The 19,400-nt window shown below is 40.7% G+C and overlaps 1 protein-coding gene across 2 annotated transcripts in view; it reads right to left on the bottom strand.

Moving 5' to 3' along the window:
- Positions 1-19,400, bottom strand: part of ALK (ALK receptor tyrosine kinase) — a 313,072-nt gene that overhangs the window by 74,317 nt on the left and 219,355 nt on the right. For both annotated transcript variants that reach the window (XM_048296584.1, XM_048296583.1), the window contains exon 6: positions 2,943-3,074. In XM_048296584.1, coding sequence (XP_048152541.1) covers positions 2,943-3,074 — 132 coding nt within the window. The remainder of the gene's footprint in view (positions 1-2,942; positions 3,075-19,400) is intronic.

Below are 19,400 nucleotides of genomic sequence, written 5' to 3' on the forward strand. Positions count from 1 at the left end.
TTTAAAAAAGGGTACTTTTACAGAGGAATCTATCTTTCAGTTTATGAATTCAGCAGAAACCTAGAGTCAAGGCCTGCCATGGTGGCTGGCATGTGTAATTTCCATAACACAGAAAAGAATTTACTAGCAGAGACATGCCACCAGTGCTATCTGGAGTATTAATGTGTGTCTGCAATGTATGCTCTGCAAAGTAATTTCTAGTGTGACACTTCCATCAGGCTGGTAAATCTCTATGTCTGATCCCGAGTCAATACACATGCACAGTTCGGCATCTCATTTCACATCTGCCTCTTTGAAGCTGTCTTTTACTCCTGCAAGGATATCTGATTATGACTCAAACAACAACATGCTTTTCTCTAGGGGTCATCCCTCTCTGTTCTACAATTTCTACACAGACTAATTGGTTGCAAAGCAGAGCAAGCACCATGACGTTTCATTGGCCATTAATAAGTAAAGAGATGTTCGCCAACAGCAGGCTTTAGAGAGATCCTTTTCAGCTAACAAAAATCAAACTAATATGAAAAAAATTTAAAATCGTAATAAAACCAATCAGTACCTGCAAAGCTAAAAGACTATGAAAGGCAAAAAACTCCAACATCTCCTTGAAGCTCAAAGATAGAAGGCTTTGATAATGGCATGTTTAAAACCTCTCGTCTCAGTTTTGAGCATAGCTACATCTTTTTCTGACAGCTCTTTTGTGTAAGCAGAACCATTTGGGAAACCCTTTTCTCTGCTTGATAAATCTGAATCACTTTTTACCACACTTGCAAAAAGCTGATGAAAATATCCGTGCTGCTCAGGAGTAAAATGACAAGTAAAATGCTGAAAGATGACATATGTTTTGTGTTAGGCTGCCATGCAGATATAACTGACACCACAAACATTAGATCACTTCTCTGTTTTGTGTAAGAAGCCTCATGGCAACAAAATTCAACACGGTAAAGAAGCAAAAGCAGAAGGATCAGCCATAGAACTGAGCAGGCTTGTGGGTGGATAAGCAGGCATATCCACAGCCTGGGCTCTTGCTCACGCAAGCCATGCTTTTTTGTTCCTTGAGTGGAAGATAGTGCTTTTTAGACCCTTTGGCTAGAAGCAAGAGCTCTCATTTCCAGTACCTATGGATGAATGCAAGCCATGTGATCTTCTCCTCAAGCTGGGAAGTGATGCTCTGCTAAACAGCTGGCTAAATATCTTCTGCTTTTTACATTTTCTCACCAACATTCTCAGTACAGTCCTTTGCCAACACAGCTGCAAGTGCCATATTGCCTTGTGGAAACAGCTACAGATGAATGGAGGGAGAAACCACAACCAAACAAAGCCCTGTGAACAACATATGCCAGAGAGGGATTGGCCGCTTTTCCACTGGGCTCATCATGGGGTACAGGGTGGCAGCAAGGGGCAAAAGCAGAGCCAGCTTCCTGATACAGGAATATGGACAACATACCCACCCCCACGTGCACCCAATGTCTGAAAATAACAGGCAAGCATGTTCCTCTAGGCCTACCCCATCCCATGGTGGCATTTAGTTTGCATCCATGATTGGTACAATTCTATCATGTGAACTCTGCTCTTCCCTCTGGTATAGACAGGATAACTCCCACAAGGCAGAGCCATTTATGGCACACAGGCACCAAAGTGTATCTGGACATACAGTTGAGGGTAAATAATGTTTCTCTACTTCCAATGAAATGAAAATGCATCCAACCTTTTTTTGATTATAGAGTAGAACACAATGGAAATGCCATTATGAGGTTTTAGAGGTCTATTTTAAAGCTCTTAGGTGGAAATAAGGTTTCAATATTACTAATATGAAGCATTATTGGTTCTAAGGAGCTGCAAGTCCACAGTGCTGACACTGTTCCTGTGAGCTTAATGGTCACTGAGTGTGTCATTAAAGAATATAATTTCAAATTGTAACAACGTCTAAAATGATGGAGAAGCATGTAATTTCAAGCTTTTAACTAGTTTACTAGATGATCTCAGGTCAAACCAATGTTCTCCACACCAATAAAGTCTGTAACTTTATTTCTTTGTTAGCAGCAAAGAAGTCAAATCTGCTAGAAGTTGTATATCACTCATGTTAACTTTTTACTAGAAACAGCAAACACGTTTCCTACAAACCAAATCAACACAGTTCTACTGTAACAGCCCACAGGCTTGATCAGCTGTGGCACATACACTTTGAATAATGAACTCTCAATGCTTATTTTTCATGATTTGCCCTGTAGACAACCATACAGCTGGCAATCCACCGCTCCTAACTATTTGTAGACTGGCAGATGGGAGGATGCTGGAGGTAGAATGTACAGAGGTATAAAAAAGTGATAAGGCACCTTCAAGATAGTTAAAGGAAGGTCCTAAAGTATCTAAGTTCCACAGCACATTCTAGAAAGTACTTAGGCACAGCAAGTTTTTAGAAAACTCAGGCTGCTATCTATCTTCTGCTGTATGTTATTGGACTATTGACTCCTGAAGAGAGGGTAGAAAATCAGAGGAATTACAAAGACACAGGAGTTGGTCAAAGACAAGCTAGTGGCTCTACTCATTTTTCATCTTAGAAGTTTTCTCCTTCCTCTCCCCCCCCTGCCACATGCTGCACTACATTTGATTAAAGGCTCTAACCAGCTACACATTTCATAATTCTGTAAGGCATCTAGCTCTTCAGGCTATACTTCCTTTGCATTTTTGATCAGGACACTGGAAGTGATGAAGCACTGAGAGCATGTTAAGAAGCTGCTGCAGAACTGATGTAGGGGAGCCCAGAAACATCAAATGGTGTACTCCAAGCAGACGCCCAGAAAAACAGCATATGTTATGGGGGATACAGGTCTTTTGATAGTACCAAATGAGTCTGTTAGTGCTAAAGTATCAGACATGAAAGTTCAAACCAATCTATGCCTCTGGAAAAGGATGGTACAACCTCGGGGTTAGGATTTACTCACTGCACATATCTCCCTCATCTTCTCCCTCAGCGCAGTCCTGGATGAAGTCACACGCCTGTCCCAGCCTGATCGCCGTTCCATTCCAGCAGCTGAAGGAACCCTCCAGAGCCATTTTTGAGAGAGCAGCAGATCCTAGAGGAAAAGAAAAAAACAACAAAAACACTTCAGAAAACCAAATTCCTTTCAACCAACAGGTGATAGCATCCTGCGTAACACTGAAGGGACAAACACCTTGTGAAATCTCCTCAATTCAATACTTACCCGATAATTACTTTTTTGACTTGTTTAATCTTGCTAAATACCTAATGGTCCAGCTAATAGAGAATTTCAGTTCCCCAGGCCTTTCTGGTGCTATAATATGGAAGGCAGCTTTGACTTCTGGAGGGCTTAAATCCTGCAGCCTGCACTGGTACTTCTCAAGAACACAATGCACATGATGGGTTTTTAATTGTGTGAATTTACTGCTGCACTGGCAGACCTGAAGACTGATATCCTCTCTATCTAGCTCAGGAGTAACATGGCTACAGCATTTAGAAAGAGCACAAGCTTTCATCATCTCTCCTGGCAACATACATTACCTTTGCTTTGGGTGTATTGTGTCATCATATTCTCAGCAGAAGAGAAAACAGTTCAATCTCTACTTGTAGTTTTCTTTCTCTTCGACACCTACTCCTGCTCCTGCATCCTGCACTCCCTTGAGTCAGGGAGCCCACAGCAGACTACATCTACCAAGAGACAAAAGTCACCCATTCATTTTTCCTGTGCTAAGCAGCAAAAGACGTCCAGAAATGTGCAAAGGAGCCATCTCCTATGAAATGAGGTCATCAAACATTACAATTAGAGGTCAGTCTCATCCATTCAGAAATGATCCTGAGTAATTTTCTCTAAGAATCATCCTTTTCTGGAGTCACTTTATTCCCTTGACAGCTGAGAAGTCAGATATCAAGCAGCCCGACAGGTATCGCTTTCCTTACTGTAGGAATTCTCTCCTCCCAAGTCCTTTGTGATGATGCTTAGGACAAGGCTTTCTTTTTTAAATTTAATTTTTTTTTGAGAGGCCCATGCTCTAGATCAGACACCTGAAGGAGGCAGGAATTAGTTCAGCAACGCCCTGAAGTCAGTGTATTTGGAGGAGGCTAAGATTGAGAAATGCCAGAGTTCCTTTCACAAAAATCTGAGCATGAGTGCAGTTGACTGACACCTTCCTGACTCTGCCAAGATGTGCTTCCAGTCACTGCTGGAAGACAAGCCCAGAAGAACAAAGAGATCTGTGCTGTGAATTCCCTATTGCAGCAATAACTGCCCTGTCTCATATGAAATGGGTAAATGCTCCAAATTAAACCAAAGCTTCTGGGCAGAGAGTGACATTGTTTGCCTAACTCATCCATGCTCACTAAACAGTGCAGCTACATCATGTTCTCTGGTACTACAGGGAGCTGGAAATTACTGGTGATTCAATTAGATGTGCACTTGATATTTTTATTTATACTGCCTGCCAAAACTAAAAATTAATGAAGCATGCAGGAAAACAACCACTATTTCTCTACAAGCTCATTTTACGGTGCAAATCATTCAGGAGTGGGGGGAATACATCCCAAACCCCTTTAATAAAGGACCATGGCTCCTGAAAAGGATGCTCTGTGTTAGTGTCAGCCCAATTTTTTTCCTTTCCTTGGAGCAATTCTGGCTTGCCACATACAGGCTGCACAATGCCCTTGTATTTCAGTCAGGGTCAAGGCATGACTACAGAGGAGAAGCTTTGCAAGAAAAATAGACAGAGTAACTCGGATTTGGCTGCTGACAATTTCTGTGGGCTCCTTGGTGAGGATTTATGGCAGTGAGATGGTATCTCCCTTGGCTTTGCTGAACTTCCTACTAAAAATGCATTCTCAGAGACACCACTGAGAGCCTTCCGTATGTGAGGTGCAAAGCTCTTCACATGCCACAAGCCAGACACAGTGAGCCCAGGTCAGTGTGCAAATGGGCACTACAAAGCTGTAAGAAGTGACTCTGGTAACTCAGTAGGTGATCCCTTCTCCTACGGGTGTGCAATGAACCTGCGTAGCACCCTGTTTTTGGAAGTACCACCTGAAAAAAAGTTAGGAGACATGTCCCAGAGCACTTCCATGAGTTAGCAACATCATGACATTCTTAAAAGATCCTGAAATTCTACTGAAATTCAGCAGTACTCTTGTCTCTCTGAATTACCCCATAGATGGTTTTGAACCCCCTGTTTATTACCAGCTTTCATGTCCCACTCAGTTTATCTGAAATCTTTTCACAGTGTCCATGTTTTATTCCAGCAGCTACAGAGATTTAGAGGAGTGCTTACTGTAGGCAATGGGGTTGTTCTGTTCATTCAATTCATTATAACTTTTTAAAGGCACTCACTTTTCCAAGCACTCAACTACATGAACACTAACTATAATGGAACCAAGGCATTCAGGAGAAGTTACTTGTCTTCCCAGGTGTTTTTTGTTGCAGCCTGGGGGCACAATTCTCCTGAAGCCAACTGACTAATATTTGAAATATGTCAGTTGCAACTGGGAATCGGGCAATTCCAGGAGCTATTCCTCCAAAACAAAGCAGCAGATTTGCATGCTCATTCATCTCTGTGGAGACAGGGCTTGAATTAGCTCAGATTTGCATTAGACCAACATATACGTGCTCCTTGTATAGGTTAGAGAACACAAATCGCAAAGCTGCAGCCCGTGGAATGGCTGGGCTCTGTTACACTGCATGATTTATTCCTGTCTTGTTTGCTTGCTTACTGTGTGCACAAAGGCAAAATGAATTGGAGAAAGGAGATGACTAACTAGTAGAACAAATAGATAACCAAAAAAAGCACAAATACAAATAATCTTTTTAATGGGCTACTTAATGCAGATGTTTGCATCCAAGCTCAAGGAAACTCAAATTTTAATTAAAATACTTTGTAAGAAAAACAAACGTTTGATCTTTTCAGTTCCCAGCTCAAATTACTCCTGGCAAAACGAACCAGAATGACCTGGACCACTGAGTGAAGTGGCCTCAACTCACACACAGAAGATGTGTAAGGAAAGGAAAATGAGTGGTATCAAATGAGTATCAGAGTAAAATTTGTGGGAGACATCCTTTATATTTACAGCAGTGTTTATGTAGCCAGTGGCACCCATAAATTACAGCAGTAATTAAGCTGTACCACGGCTGGCTTGGAGGCTTATAAATCATTATTTAAACAGCAGCATTAAACAAATGGCATTTCAGGCTCTAAATTGAAAGTAGAAACAACTCCTTTGGGAACAAGTGCTGACTTTGTACCTCACAGGTCCTGCTTCTCAACACAGTCCAGCCCCTGCTGTGTTCAAATCCAGTACCAGACCCTGGACACAAATGACAGCCTGGGATCTTTACTGCCCATGCTTTTGGACTTGGTTTCCATATATCAGGATGGAAAGAGGAAAATCATGTGCCTTAGCCTAATGCAGGACCAGCAATTTACTGCTCAGACTGTGGGACCCAAGGGGATGTATTTCAATTCTCAACAGATTTTCTCAGACTTGGGTTTCCTCTTCTCTCCTTCCCTGTCCCTTGACCAGCAGAGAAATCACAGTGTGCTGTCAAGCTCTGGCAAGTCTGAGGAGCATGGCCAGAAAGTTCGGGGTGTTTGATCACTGCAAAATGGGAAACTTCGACTTCCTGTCGGCACACTTGGCCAGGTGGGACGGAAGAAATTCTTGTAGGCATCCACAAAAATATCTCTTATCTGGAAAACTGGCTATGCTGCTAATTAGCATGCAGGGTTTAATGAAGCTGAACATAATTATACCTTCACATGCTACATTCAACTTCTTAGACCATAATTTTTAATTCTACTGAAAGCTTTTGGGACAAACACAGGCAAGTGAAGCACTCCTGTTCAGCACACATTACAACAGGGGAGCTTAATAGGACAGTGCTTGATTGCTGCTTAAAAACTGTCTCATTTGTACTCCACAAAAATTCCAAAGACCTGGGATAAATGTACAGTGTTGTCCCATTTTACCAGCAAGAAGCTTCTCTCTGGGCTATCCTTGAAGAGCTGAATTGGACATGATTGAGTTGATTTCAGTGGTTCTCAAGGCAAGACCCTGTATGCCCACAAGGTGAAAAACTTCCATTTTTAATTCCATGTATGTAGCAAAAAATACCTACCCATGAAAGTCCACCATGTTTATCTAACCAAATGTGTTACCTCTCAAAACAGAGAAAGTTTCCTACTGTTTAATTACATCTTTTAAAAATGTTTTCCAGTGGGCTAGTGCTGCAGCCTAATGTGCCTCCACCAAATGCCACTTAAAAATCTGGGGTTGTACAACCTTGTTGATGATGTGTGTCTGTCATAACAATTTGTCATTAACTTCTCAATTTCACCTGCCCCTTCTTTGGCTTGAGTTCAAAGCTTTGACTCGGGTATTTACAAAAACATTACTTGGGGCATTGACAGGTTGTGAGAAAAAAAGAAAAGCTGCTGTCTAGCTATAAAAGGATAGTGAGAACTTGGGGGAGTTTCTGATTATTGATTTTTCCATTATTTGCCATTTCTGATGAGTACATATTTCTTCACTCTTTAACTCCAATCCTCCAGCAGCACAGACATTCAAAGGCTGCTGACTCTGTGCTGGGGATAGCCCTATTCCAGGATAGCCATATTCCAGGACAAAGTAAATTTGCTATTTCTACAAGTCACTAATCCCCATGCTTTTACCATTAGACAAGCTGGAAGGTATGAAATAAAGGAGGAACGAAAGTGAGAGAGGAAAGATTAAGTTCATGTTTGAGGGGAGCGAAGCCATCCTTGGCAAATGGCCATTGAACTCCACATGACACAGGGCAGATCACATAAATCAGAACTTTCACAGCGAGCTACACTGCTCCCATTTTCCAGCCACCCACCCCAGGACACCTGTATCCAGATCAGCAAGGAACCTGAGTAGTTGCAGCTGCAAATGAGACCAATGAGAGAAATACTTGGAAAACGCATTGTCCTCAAAAAATGCTTTGAAAAAAAGGCTGGATTCTATGTTTCTCACACCCGGAAGTCAAAATTGGTCAACGCTTCATAATTTCTGACTTCAGTATTTGTAACAGCATTGTTACTGTTACTGTCATTGCCGAAGGATGCAAGTGAAGCCACATTTGTAGGAGGAAGAGTTCACTTTTTTATTAGACTGCCTGCTACAGGCAGAAAAAACAGCCCATGTTTGTATATGCCTAAAAGCTCACCCATTTTTCCAGTTACATAAACTGCCTTTAATCTTCTTACTTCACTTCCTAAACATAAATGGGAATAAACTCATCACAAGAGCTCTGTGATGTTCATTTCATTACCACTTGTGAGGAACTAAGATGGTATGATAACAGGCATGAAAAAACCTGTAAGGAAATAATTTACTCTGTCTTCATAGTGCAGTTTGAATAATTTACAGTGTAAAATGAACAGGGCCATACCTTTGATGAAGGCAGGACAGAGGGTAGCAAATAACTTCCCATTGAGAGAGCATGCTAAGGGTGCAGCATTCCCACAGCGAGCTACTACAAAGGGAGAAAACTGGCTCATTAGAGCCATGTAGAAACAGAATTTTCACCACAAAGACAATGTCAACATTTCAAAATGTATCTAACCAGAAAATAAAAATCCCCAAAGTTCTCACAGAACAAAAGATTCAAATCAATTCCAGGTTAGAAAACTGACTTTAGGGGTTTCAACACATAAGTAATACTGTCATAAACCCCAGAAATTTGAAAACACTTGAATTAAGACAAAAATAAAACACTGGGCAGGAAACTCAAGAGGGGACTTACTGGTTTGGAACCCACTCATGCCAATAACTCAGCCAGCTCAGTTCTAATGTGCCGTCCCTCTCTGCTGCTTCAAAGTAGGGATGGTGTGTTTAGTATACAAATTTCAAACATCTGCTCCTTCCGTATTGCCTAATGCCAGCAGGATTGCTTACACAGAAGAGAGCTCTCAGCACACCTGAGGAGCTGGAACTTGCTCACTGCCACATTTCAGTTGCAAGAACTCTCTCTAGAGTTGTGCAGCATTCAGACTACTCAGGCCCTCTGTGTTCTCTCAGAAATGTTTTTGCCCAGGTCTAGTTGCTTTTCCTGCCTTCTGACTGAATGACTTCACAACAATAATGTTGGTGTGATGTATCGCCCCTGAATTTACAGAGAAAAATAGCTTCGTTAAAAAACTATAATGAAATAAGAATGTGGAAAGAGAAGTTAGATGGATTTCACACATTCTCAATTTTCAATTAGGAAAGTTGGCTGAGGGTCTTCATAGTTCCTGAGACAACAAAAAATCGTTGAGTGCAATAAATGACATGATAATGTTTTCCCCTATTAATCTTGCACAAAATCTAGCTGCTTCTTTCGTTTTTTTTGTTAGGCCTTATGGTAACATATGTTACGTACCAATCAATAAGCAGCTCCAACTGCACATCCAAAAATTAACAGTAAACAACTAAACAGCAGCAGTGAATTTTATAATGAAAGCGTGATTTTCCATCATGCAGTGATACCTACATATTCCGTGGCATCTACTAAATTGAAAAGGGCCAAAAGAGATGGAGAATACTTAGCGTATGAAATACTGTGCATACATAGTCAGTGGACCATTTTTAAATTTCATCTAACACAGTAGATCTTTAAGGCTTTCATCCATAAATGTGAACATTCTGATTTAGAATAATCCAGTGGGATAGAGTAATTTTATTAAAATCCCAAATCTCATTTCTTTTGGTTGCTTTTCATTGCCCTTGTTTCAGTATCAGGCTGCATTTACTGTTTGATTCCCCTTTTCTCTTGGGTACTATTGCATCTTTCTAGGTACCACTGCACCTTTGTGAGATTAAAAAACACCAACAAAAACACCTCTCCCCTAGGTGTCATTTTTCTCCTAAAACAAGTAAATGCTGTATATTTGTAACAGTAAGAAACTGGTAAAAGGAAAAAAAAAAAACCAAACAAAAACCTAAAAAAAAAAAAGGCCAAAAAACCCTTTTCTATGACTTCCTGTGAATTTTTCAAAATACATACCTTGTAGAGGGAAAATAAAAAGTTCCAACTTCTATTATTAGCCCTGCTATTCCCATCAGACCTCTCTGGGTCTGAATAGGCTTGGAGACCAGCTCTTATCAGCCAGCAATCTTTTCCATGAGAAACACCAGCAGACTGATTGCTGGCTCATTGAAAGATGAATGCTGCTTGCCACATGGGGTGGACGCTGACAAAATCATGAGGTGGTTAAGATCTCTAAGCTTATTTACAGACAAGAGGAGCAGATTTAGCACGGGTTCTACCTCAGCATCAGATACAGAACTGAATGTGAAATAAAACAAGGCTGCTGGAGAAAGGACGTGAAAACTGTGCTTCCAAACCTCATGTGTGGCTCTTGGGGAAACTGTAAGAGCTGATTAGATAGGAAATACATGTAATTTTCCACATTTTGCTTCTTAGAAGGCTTAGTTCAAATCCATTTTCAATTATTAAGGTAAGTGTTATCTTTGCCTCTTCCAGTTCTGCAGTTCCAAGCACAACCAACGCTGCCGCTGTACACAGCAGATTTTTTTCAATTCTTGGTTCTTAAAAACAGTACAACAAGAAAACCACAAAGATCAATAACATTTTAAAGATGAGGAAACGGAGGTACTTGTCAACCAATTTCAATCACATAAATGAGCTTGTAAATTGTTCAAACCAGATTCTCTCACTGACTCCTGCTGCTTCCTGTACCAGTTGGACTGAAGATGGCCAGATTCAAGTCAAAAGTAGAGACTGGAGAATATTTTCATGGCTCGTCAAGGGCTGATTTCACACAGGTCAGATATAACCTCTCTCTCAACCCTGCAACAGCAGCATCTCAGCAAACCCTCTTTTAACATTGCCAATCCAGCCAACAAGAGATGTATATTCATATGCCTGGTCATGAGAAACACAAATAAAAGTATGAGACTTAACTGTATTCAAACAGCATTTTAGGAATCAGATTTTTCATTTCTAAAATGCAATTCTCTTTCTGTAACTGTTTTAAGCACTCTCTCTGCTTTAGATGTCAGCAGTGTTAAGGTTTTTGGCCTCACTACAGATGGGTTGCTGGGGGTGGTAGGTGGAATATCACAAATCAGCACAACCCTGAGCATGCACTCAGCAGAGTGCACGGACTCATCCTCACACCACAGCCAATGCCTTACTGTGCAAAGCAGTGGCCCCACAGTGGAAGACCAATTGTTGTTCCAGGTAGAAGCAGAAGCTTGCTTGGGGAAGAAAGTTTCCTGTTGTGCCCTTTTCCACTGTGCCAACCTCTACAGTTGTGTGAATGCAGCAAGCTGTCATCAAGCAGCTGATTTCCACTTTGAAAAAGTGAGTAACAATACCTCAAATCCACAAATAATAAGCAAAATGAAACTGCACATGAACACTTGCCATGAGGAAGAGCAATAACGACACACAACAGGTTTGCCACTGGGAGGGACTTCATGTGCATGGATGCTTTTAGTTCTGGGGAAGCAGAAGGAAAGTCTCGGTGTCACCCTACCTCCACACATCGCTGAACACCAAGAAGTTATGGATGCAGTGACTCACGGGTCACTGTTCCAGCTGGATGCACCAACAACTGCCAACATCTCAGTGCTCTGAAGCCAGTCCAGAGGGACAGAGGGCCAGCACAATTCTGTGCACTTCTCTTCCAGGCTGCGCTTCAAGGCCTTGCTATGCTTGAACAACGTTATCCCACGAGCAAAGCTGCTGAAGGTCAGTGGCCCTTAACATCAAAAAGAGCCTGGAGAAGGACGCCTTCCTGGGGTCCACATCTCTGCCCAAGGACCTCTATTAATGTTTGAATGTGCACAAAACTCATGAATTGGGAATGCTCACTGAAAAAAAAATAGATGTCAGTGAATAACCCAGTGATTAGCTCCGTGTAAGCCAAGATACTTACTGAAGATATCAGGGAAAAATGGAAGAAGGGATAACATTACAGTTCCAACATCACCACCCTGGTTTCAGGCCGTCTCTCTACTCCCTTGTGGCATGCTGAAAGACTCTTTGGTTAATGCTTTCCATGTGAGATCACTTTCCAAAAGTATATGGAGATGCAGAGAAGATTGCAAGAGCTGACCAGTATCAATACAAAGAATAACCATACCCTGAGGCTGAGATACCTGTGGGCTGCCAGCTACAGTAGAACAGTTAGACTAACAGTGGAATAGTTAAATAATATTAAAATGGCTTTTGAACTTATTTTAAATACATAGGAATTTTAACATTTTTAAATGATAGGAATTTTAACAAACAGTTGCTGTGAGTAAAGACAGATCAAGGAGACAGAACATGTCTTCTCCCTCTCTCTAAGTTTTCTCTAAGACCCTTACCCTCCAATGAATAGATTGTGCAATCAGCTCGCAGGAGATCTTATACAATTACTCAGAATGAGCAGTCATTTTCTTATTAATTCTCATCTTCGAATTTGGCACCATAAAGCGTATGCCTACCCAAAATATCCCTTTATATCCTCTTTGTCAATAAGCTTTCTGTTGAGTGCAAGCCCCCCTTCAAGATTTTTCCAACCCGTTTCCCCCCATCTTGCTAATGACTCAGTTGGCCATTAATTAATCACTTAATTACTGCCAGCAATAGTATTAAATTCTCACAAACTTGCTACTGCTGTTATTATGTAAAATGCTCCTCCCAGCCAGGTAGGTTTCAGCAAAGCGTAACACCTTGTTGACTTTTGATAAATCAATTTATAAAATGCAAATGTACCTCTTCCAGGTAAAGAAAATCCTTTATAACTGCTCAATGATTCATTATACAAAACAAAGAATTAGGAAGACATGCAGCCCTTAATCACGTCCTAGCAAACGTAAACATTGTAAAAAAGAAGTGATAAAAAGAGACTATGAAAGAGTAGCTCCACTGCAAAATAAATGGGGTTAGTTTAGTCCTGTGGCAAACAGAAGTAGTAGAGTACCCTCGAATACCCAGCCATACATGCACAGTATTCCAAATGACTGGCAATCAAAAAATAATTAGGTGTACCAGGAACTAAGAAAAGAGAAATATAAACCAATTTAGCAGCTACAGGAAGTCATGAAATTAGGTATACACTCCACCAAACATCTATTGGATCATAGTGCAGTTTCAAAGAAGGTATTGGCAAAAAATACCATCAGTTTAGGAGAGGGTTACAGTAAGCAAGCTGTACTGGACAGGACTCACTTGACAGCACAAAGTACACAAACACACTGAATAATAAAAATAGAACCACCAAACTTTCTTTTGGCCATAAAGTAGACTAGGGAGACCTAGAATCTACTTTACATGTGCGTACATGTGATCTTGAAGTATCAATTTAAAAGACTGAATAATCATTAACATTAATTTTTGTACACATTTCATTAGGAATTCTCTCTGGCAGGGGCTATCTTGACAAGGGCAGCCGTCTTAGGGGACAGACACTCTTCCTGTTTCTTACTCTGCCCCACTGGTCACAGTATTTGTACTTCCATTCACCTTAAGCTGCCCATGGTCATCTCTGTGCTATAGTAAAGTTATACCGAGTGCAAAGGTGCTATATGTCCACTATATAATTTTTACAAAGAGAATAGTTAAAATACCTGACTTCCAGCTCTCTCAGGGCTTTAACTTAATGGGATGTGGATGCAGCTCACCAGCCATAAAGCATGTCACTGGCTAACTGCTTACCTCACTGCAGAATCTCAAAGCCAGGAAGGCAACCCGCAGGACACAGGGAATCTACATGCAGAAAGTTTACTGAAATACCAGCAACAAAATCAACTGCCCTACTCCTTACACCAGGAAGAATGCCTTGCCTCCTTTTCCAGGATTTCTTGAGAGACAGCAGTAGGACTCTTACACAGCTGGAGTTACAGCAAAGGCTCTCAACTCCACTTGGACCATGCCCTTCCTTCCCATCCCACAGGTCATTACTGCTACTTTTTAGTGAGCAATATAATTTTAAACAGTCTGTCAATGAGGTATCACAAAGATGATAAAAGTGCCTTGCCCTAGCATCTAATGTGGATAAAATCAATGATCCAAGGTCCCATGGGCAGTGACAGTCAAAAAGCTCAGAGGCCTCTAGGCCCATGGCAGCAGCAGCTGCATTCTCTGTTCAGCAGAGCAGTAGGGCAGGTAAGGAAATGGTGACCTGGCAAAGACAGGGTGGCAAATCCAAGTTATCGGACATCCAGGGTGTTCTTGAAAATAAAAAGCCTGGCATCCTTTTCCCAGTACTCAAGGAAATGAAGAAAGAATTAAATAATCAAGGACTGAGCACAAAACAGCCCAAACACAGCAGCCCAGCATAATTTCTTGAGGTCTTTCAAACCAGACTCCACCTGTATGTGCAGGGGCCTTGCACTGCTAGCAAATCACCTCCAGAAATGCTGCCTATCAAATCAGGAATCTGATGGTCAGGTTTTTCAAAATGGTTCTTATGCTGTGACCTTGAATGAGCCTCTTTACTTGACAAAGACCTTGGATAAGTCTCTTTTTACCGTGACAGAAAAAAACCCCTAAAAAACCATTTTGTGTGGAATATACGGCCTTGCTACTTTTAGAATAGCATTTTTTTCACAGAAAAAAAAATCTCATTTTTAAGAGCTATCTAAAATGAAAATGTCCCCTGTAGAGGAAAATGTTTGCTCAGCAGTACTTCAAAAGATTTTATTTGACCTGAAATAAAACGTTGGTTAGCTCCAGGAAACTTGCTATTGTTCAAATTTTTTTTTTCAGTTCATATATTTCATGATTTCTTTATGCCTTTTAACATATTTTCCAATAAAAAAACCACCTAGAGTCCAGGGAAAAGGTGTGAAAACTTGGTTTCTTCCACTAATTTTTTTGTTTTGTTTTACCAAAACACATACTAAGTTTGCATTTTGAATAGCTTCGTCCCACCAGGTTGCTTTTTTAACAAGCTAGAATAAAAATGAACACGCTGCTTATCCCATGTAACACACAGAGGCTCTCAAGTGGAAGGGAACACTGAGTGTGCCACCAAGTGCTAATGAGAAGCACGGAGGGTGACAGAATCACTGCAGTCATTGCCACATGCTAATGCAGCATCTGTCTGAGGAAGCTCTGGGTCATTTCAGCTCAGTCCTGTCCCCAGAAATCTCCTCCCTCAGTGCACCAAGGAGACAACTCTTTACCACGTTAGTACTGACAGGGCTGACAATGTTCTCTCCATTTGGTGCACATCAAACCATGCAAATATTAGCAAAACTCAGGTTTAGCTGAGGGAACCTCAGATGTGGAAAGTAGTAAAAAAGCCAGCCATGAGGCCTGCACAGTCTCACGTGGGCACTGTAGAGTTATTACACTGCTATTTCCATCTCAGTGAGAAGCAGCATGGAAAACAGTCAAAGTAAACTCAACATTAAAAATTTCACTGACAATTAAGATGACAGATTAAACTGATCTACATGCAATCTGCAAACTGATTTGGCACTCACTGATTAATGCAGTAAATTAGATACTAACATCTCACATGCAATGTTATAAATCACTACCTCCACTCAGCAATGCATATTTGGTGTCAAACAATTTCTGATGCTGGCTAAGTTATTAAATTTTCTGTAGATGAAGCACTGAATATCTCTTACAGTTTTAGGATGAGCTTATGAAAAGAGACTTTCAATTTCTGATCAAAGTTACTTGATACTAATAGAACTGCTCGGATTTCCAAAATTCAAGTGGAAATTGCTTCTCACTGTAGTGGAAAACAGCAAAACAAACCTAACAGCCCCAAGTCTGGACCCAAACTTCTTTTAAGTGGACACACACATTTGAAGGTAGAGAGATGCTTTACAAACATGATTTATTTCTCCAAAATGGTGCTTTCATGAAACACCCATCTCTGAGCTTTACTGATACTTGGTAAAATACAGAGCTCCTGCTTGAGGAAATTGCAGCAAGAAATGCCACAGAAGGGCCCTGAGATCTGAGTATTTGGCCCAACTACTGCAAAAAAGGCAGAGTCTGTCTCTTATGCTTTTCTATGGATGTTGTTCACAGACCCCAAGTACTTTCAACTACACTGTCACAAACTCACAAGGTGAGGGTATCCCCCTCCACAGATCCCTGGCAGTGCAAGGCTCCAGCCTCAGCAACAACACTTCAGCTCACAGCTGTCAGCACTAATGAGATAAAGCAGACCGTGGTGAGATCCTGGAGTTATTTGTAGCTGTGGTACAGGTAAGTCCCTCTGGTTGCAGGTAGGCATCCTTCCCCAGCTGCATTGGCAGGAGAGGTTATTGCCTCCATCTGTTCACGACCGCTTTCCCTCCTGATCCGCTGATGAAGCAGCCTGTGCAAGTACTCCCTAATTTATTGCAGGCAAAGTCAGACAGGTGACACCAGAACAACAGTTCTTACCTACTCAAGGATTTTATGTGACCCTCTCTCATTTCCAAGTGACAGCTGCTCTCTGGGCTGCATTGAAGCATCTCACAGACTTGTGACACCAGCTGAAAGGCTGTTCTCCAGTCCCTTTTAAAAACCATCATATACGTGAGATAATTCTGATACACGGTAATGTTCTTACCAGCCCATGCAAAGCACTTTGTGGAAGAGGGAGTATTTCCCTTTCCCTTTTTTAAAGAGGGAATTCTGTGGAACATCAGACTGCTAACTGCCATTGCCTTTGCAGCTTTGGGAAAACTCAAACAGAGCTTGGTCTTTATTTGAGATATTCAGCTCAAGTCTGCTTCTAAACCAAGGGGAATGAGAAAAAAACCCCTGCAGGTATGATCAAGCTCAGAGGAAATTGTGTCTCAATTTAGAACTGCACAAGAGGGACCTCTCTTTAAATCAAAGATGGAAATAAAGGGATGGGGTTATGTACAGGAAATTATTAAAGCTTTTTTTTTTTTTTTGGAATACCATTTAATATTTAATATTATTAAAACACAATGCTCATATAACAAAAAACCCCAAAGAACACCACACTTGGTACAATTTTCTCTTCAGAAAAAATTTTGGTTTAAATTTTCCTGGTAAAAAAGAAACATTATTACACTAACATAATGGACCAGAAATTCCCTGACATGCATCTTAATAGTGCATCATGCCTCAGAAGTCCTGTCAGTTGAAATTTAGTCTTGAACTCAATGATCACCAGGAACTGGATCTGAAATTACTTACTCCTGAATGTAACTAGATATCCTTTCAGAAGCAGGCTGAATTAAGGTTCAAGACAAATGCTGCATATAATATAGATCTTAACCTCATTTAGAAGCAATGTTGTTTAAGGCTGTATTAAGGGATTGAGTTACTGCTTCTGCTTAAACAGAAGTGACAGAGTCATTCACAAGGGTAATAAAAATAAACAAGATAATGCAATAGAAGGAATTGCACCTCCTGGTAAGGAAGTAAGTGAAAAATTAATGTGGATCTTCTATTACCACTCTTTGGAAAGCAGCATGGGATCCAATCTCCAATTGCAACTCAATTTAAGTAGATTTTTCAAAAAGCCTTCATTGAGGCCTCAAATATGATCTACAGGACTCCATTAGAAGGCTCTGAGCTGTAGCTCTGCTGCTACCAACTACCACTTTACTGTTCACAAACCACTTCTGTATCTGAATGTTCTTCCCTGTGAGAGAACTGTGTTTGTTGTTTTTTAGAAACCTGCCTTCTTTTCTAGACCCATTCAAAAAATATCTAGAGGAGCTGAAAAACACAGGGTTGATTTCTGGTTTATAATTCACACAGGTTTCCCAGTGCAGAGAAGCTTCTAGGTTGGACTGGAAGCACTCTGTAAAAGCTGCATGAAAAGCTTCTTTTGGTAATGTTGGTTTTGTAAAGTATGCCTGGCTAGCACCATTAATCTTGCACTCAACAGTCATTTAATGTTTTTTAGGGTTTATTCTAACAGACTCTGAATAAACTCCTGCAAAATAATTACTATAAAATGATTGATCTGGCATGGTAACCACTGAGTGTTGAGAGTGTTCAATAGAGAATCTGTTTGTTAAAGATTCCTTGCCTGACACTATTCATTCACAAGTGAGGAATTGGTGGGCAGACTTTATAGATTACAGGTATTAAAGCACCCCACTGGCTTTAAAAGGATAGTGCTGTTAGGAATCCCAGACAACAATTCTTCAACCAAAGCATTGTCCTCTTTCTGACACTCTGATGATGCTATGATGTTAAAGGTGGAATGAATTGCCCTGTGAAGTGCCTCTTTTTCTCTCTGTTGACTACAGAGGGACCCTAGAGACCAGCTTTGACATGATGCCTAACTTCCAGATAGCTGAAGTCACAAAAGATGAATACCATCTTGTCTAACTTCATACAACAAAGCACCTGAATGTCTGAACTAAATCTTGCCTAGGGAGATTCAATCTTGTGATATTGTGAATTAGATGACTGGTTTATTATACAGATTTTATTCCCTGACAGTTCAGTTGAGGTCTAGACTGAGACCTGCAAACTGAATTAGCTTTGCAAGTTGGAGTTTAGGGGAAGATTTTTTTTTTCTTCTATCCACTGATAATATTTTCTGGCCTTTCTTCAAACACTGAAAAAAGCAGCCAGCATCAGCAGATGTAGATGTGCTAAAAAAAGGTCTCCTATATGCTATTAATACAAAGACATAGGGAAAAAGGGACAAGTCCATAGCTTGGCTCTGTAAACTGGAAAAGAAACTGTCTTCATTTCATCTGAGACTACTGTTTTGAGATGGTATAGCAATATGAATAAATGAAAACAGTCATAACCTTCTCTGTAATCTTTACAGAACAGTATCATGGTGGGCTTGCAGTGTAGGAAGAGTTATTTTGCATGATTGTGGCATCTGCCTCGTCATGATACTTTGGTTTCATTTCAGCAATTACCCTAATTGTCCAGGAAAGGAAGGCGCTGTTTATTGAAAAACAAAAAGTAATATGAACCAGGGAGAAATGCTCTGAGAAAGACAACTGTAATGCATTACTGCTGGTGCCTGGTACTGCTAGGAACAGAAGCAGCAAGAAGCAGCATATTTATTATAATTTGAGGGGAACTACATGAAGCCACAAATTAGTCCACATTCTACAAATCAACAATTAAGATGAAGACTACTTGCTACAATATAAACTTATAATGGAATAAAAATTGCCCTAAAGGTTTTGTGATTAGATTAGACAGGCAGGAATGTTTTATGACTAAAGGGAAAGAGGAGGAATAGGCTTGTCCAAATGAGAGGAATTGCCCGATTTCACTTGGGAACAGAAGAAGCTGGAGGTGCTCCAAAGATGAAGTTAGAAGAAAAGAGAAGATAAACACCATAAACATGGAAGAGCATTGCAAAGCAACCTGTGCAAACATCAGCAGGGCAAACACCTCTTGGAGTAGAACTTTTCCAACACAGAACGGAAAAGGTTATTTGCATTTCTCAGTTGTCTTAACCAGTTGTTAACT

Source organism: Corvus hawaiiensis, chromosome 3, assembly GCF_020740725.1.
Source record: "Corvus hawaiiensis isolate bCorHaw1 chromosome 3, bCorHaw1.pri.cur, whole genome shotgun sequence".
Lineage (NCBI taxonomy): Eukaryota > Metazoa > Chordata > Aves > Passeriformes > Corvidae > Corvus > Corvus hawaiiensis.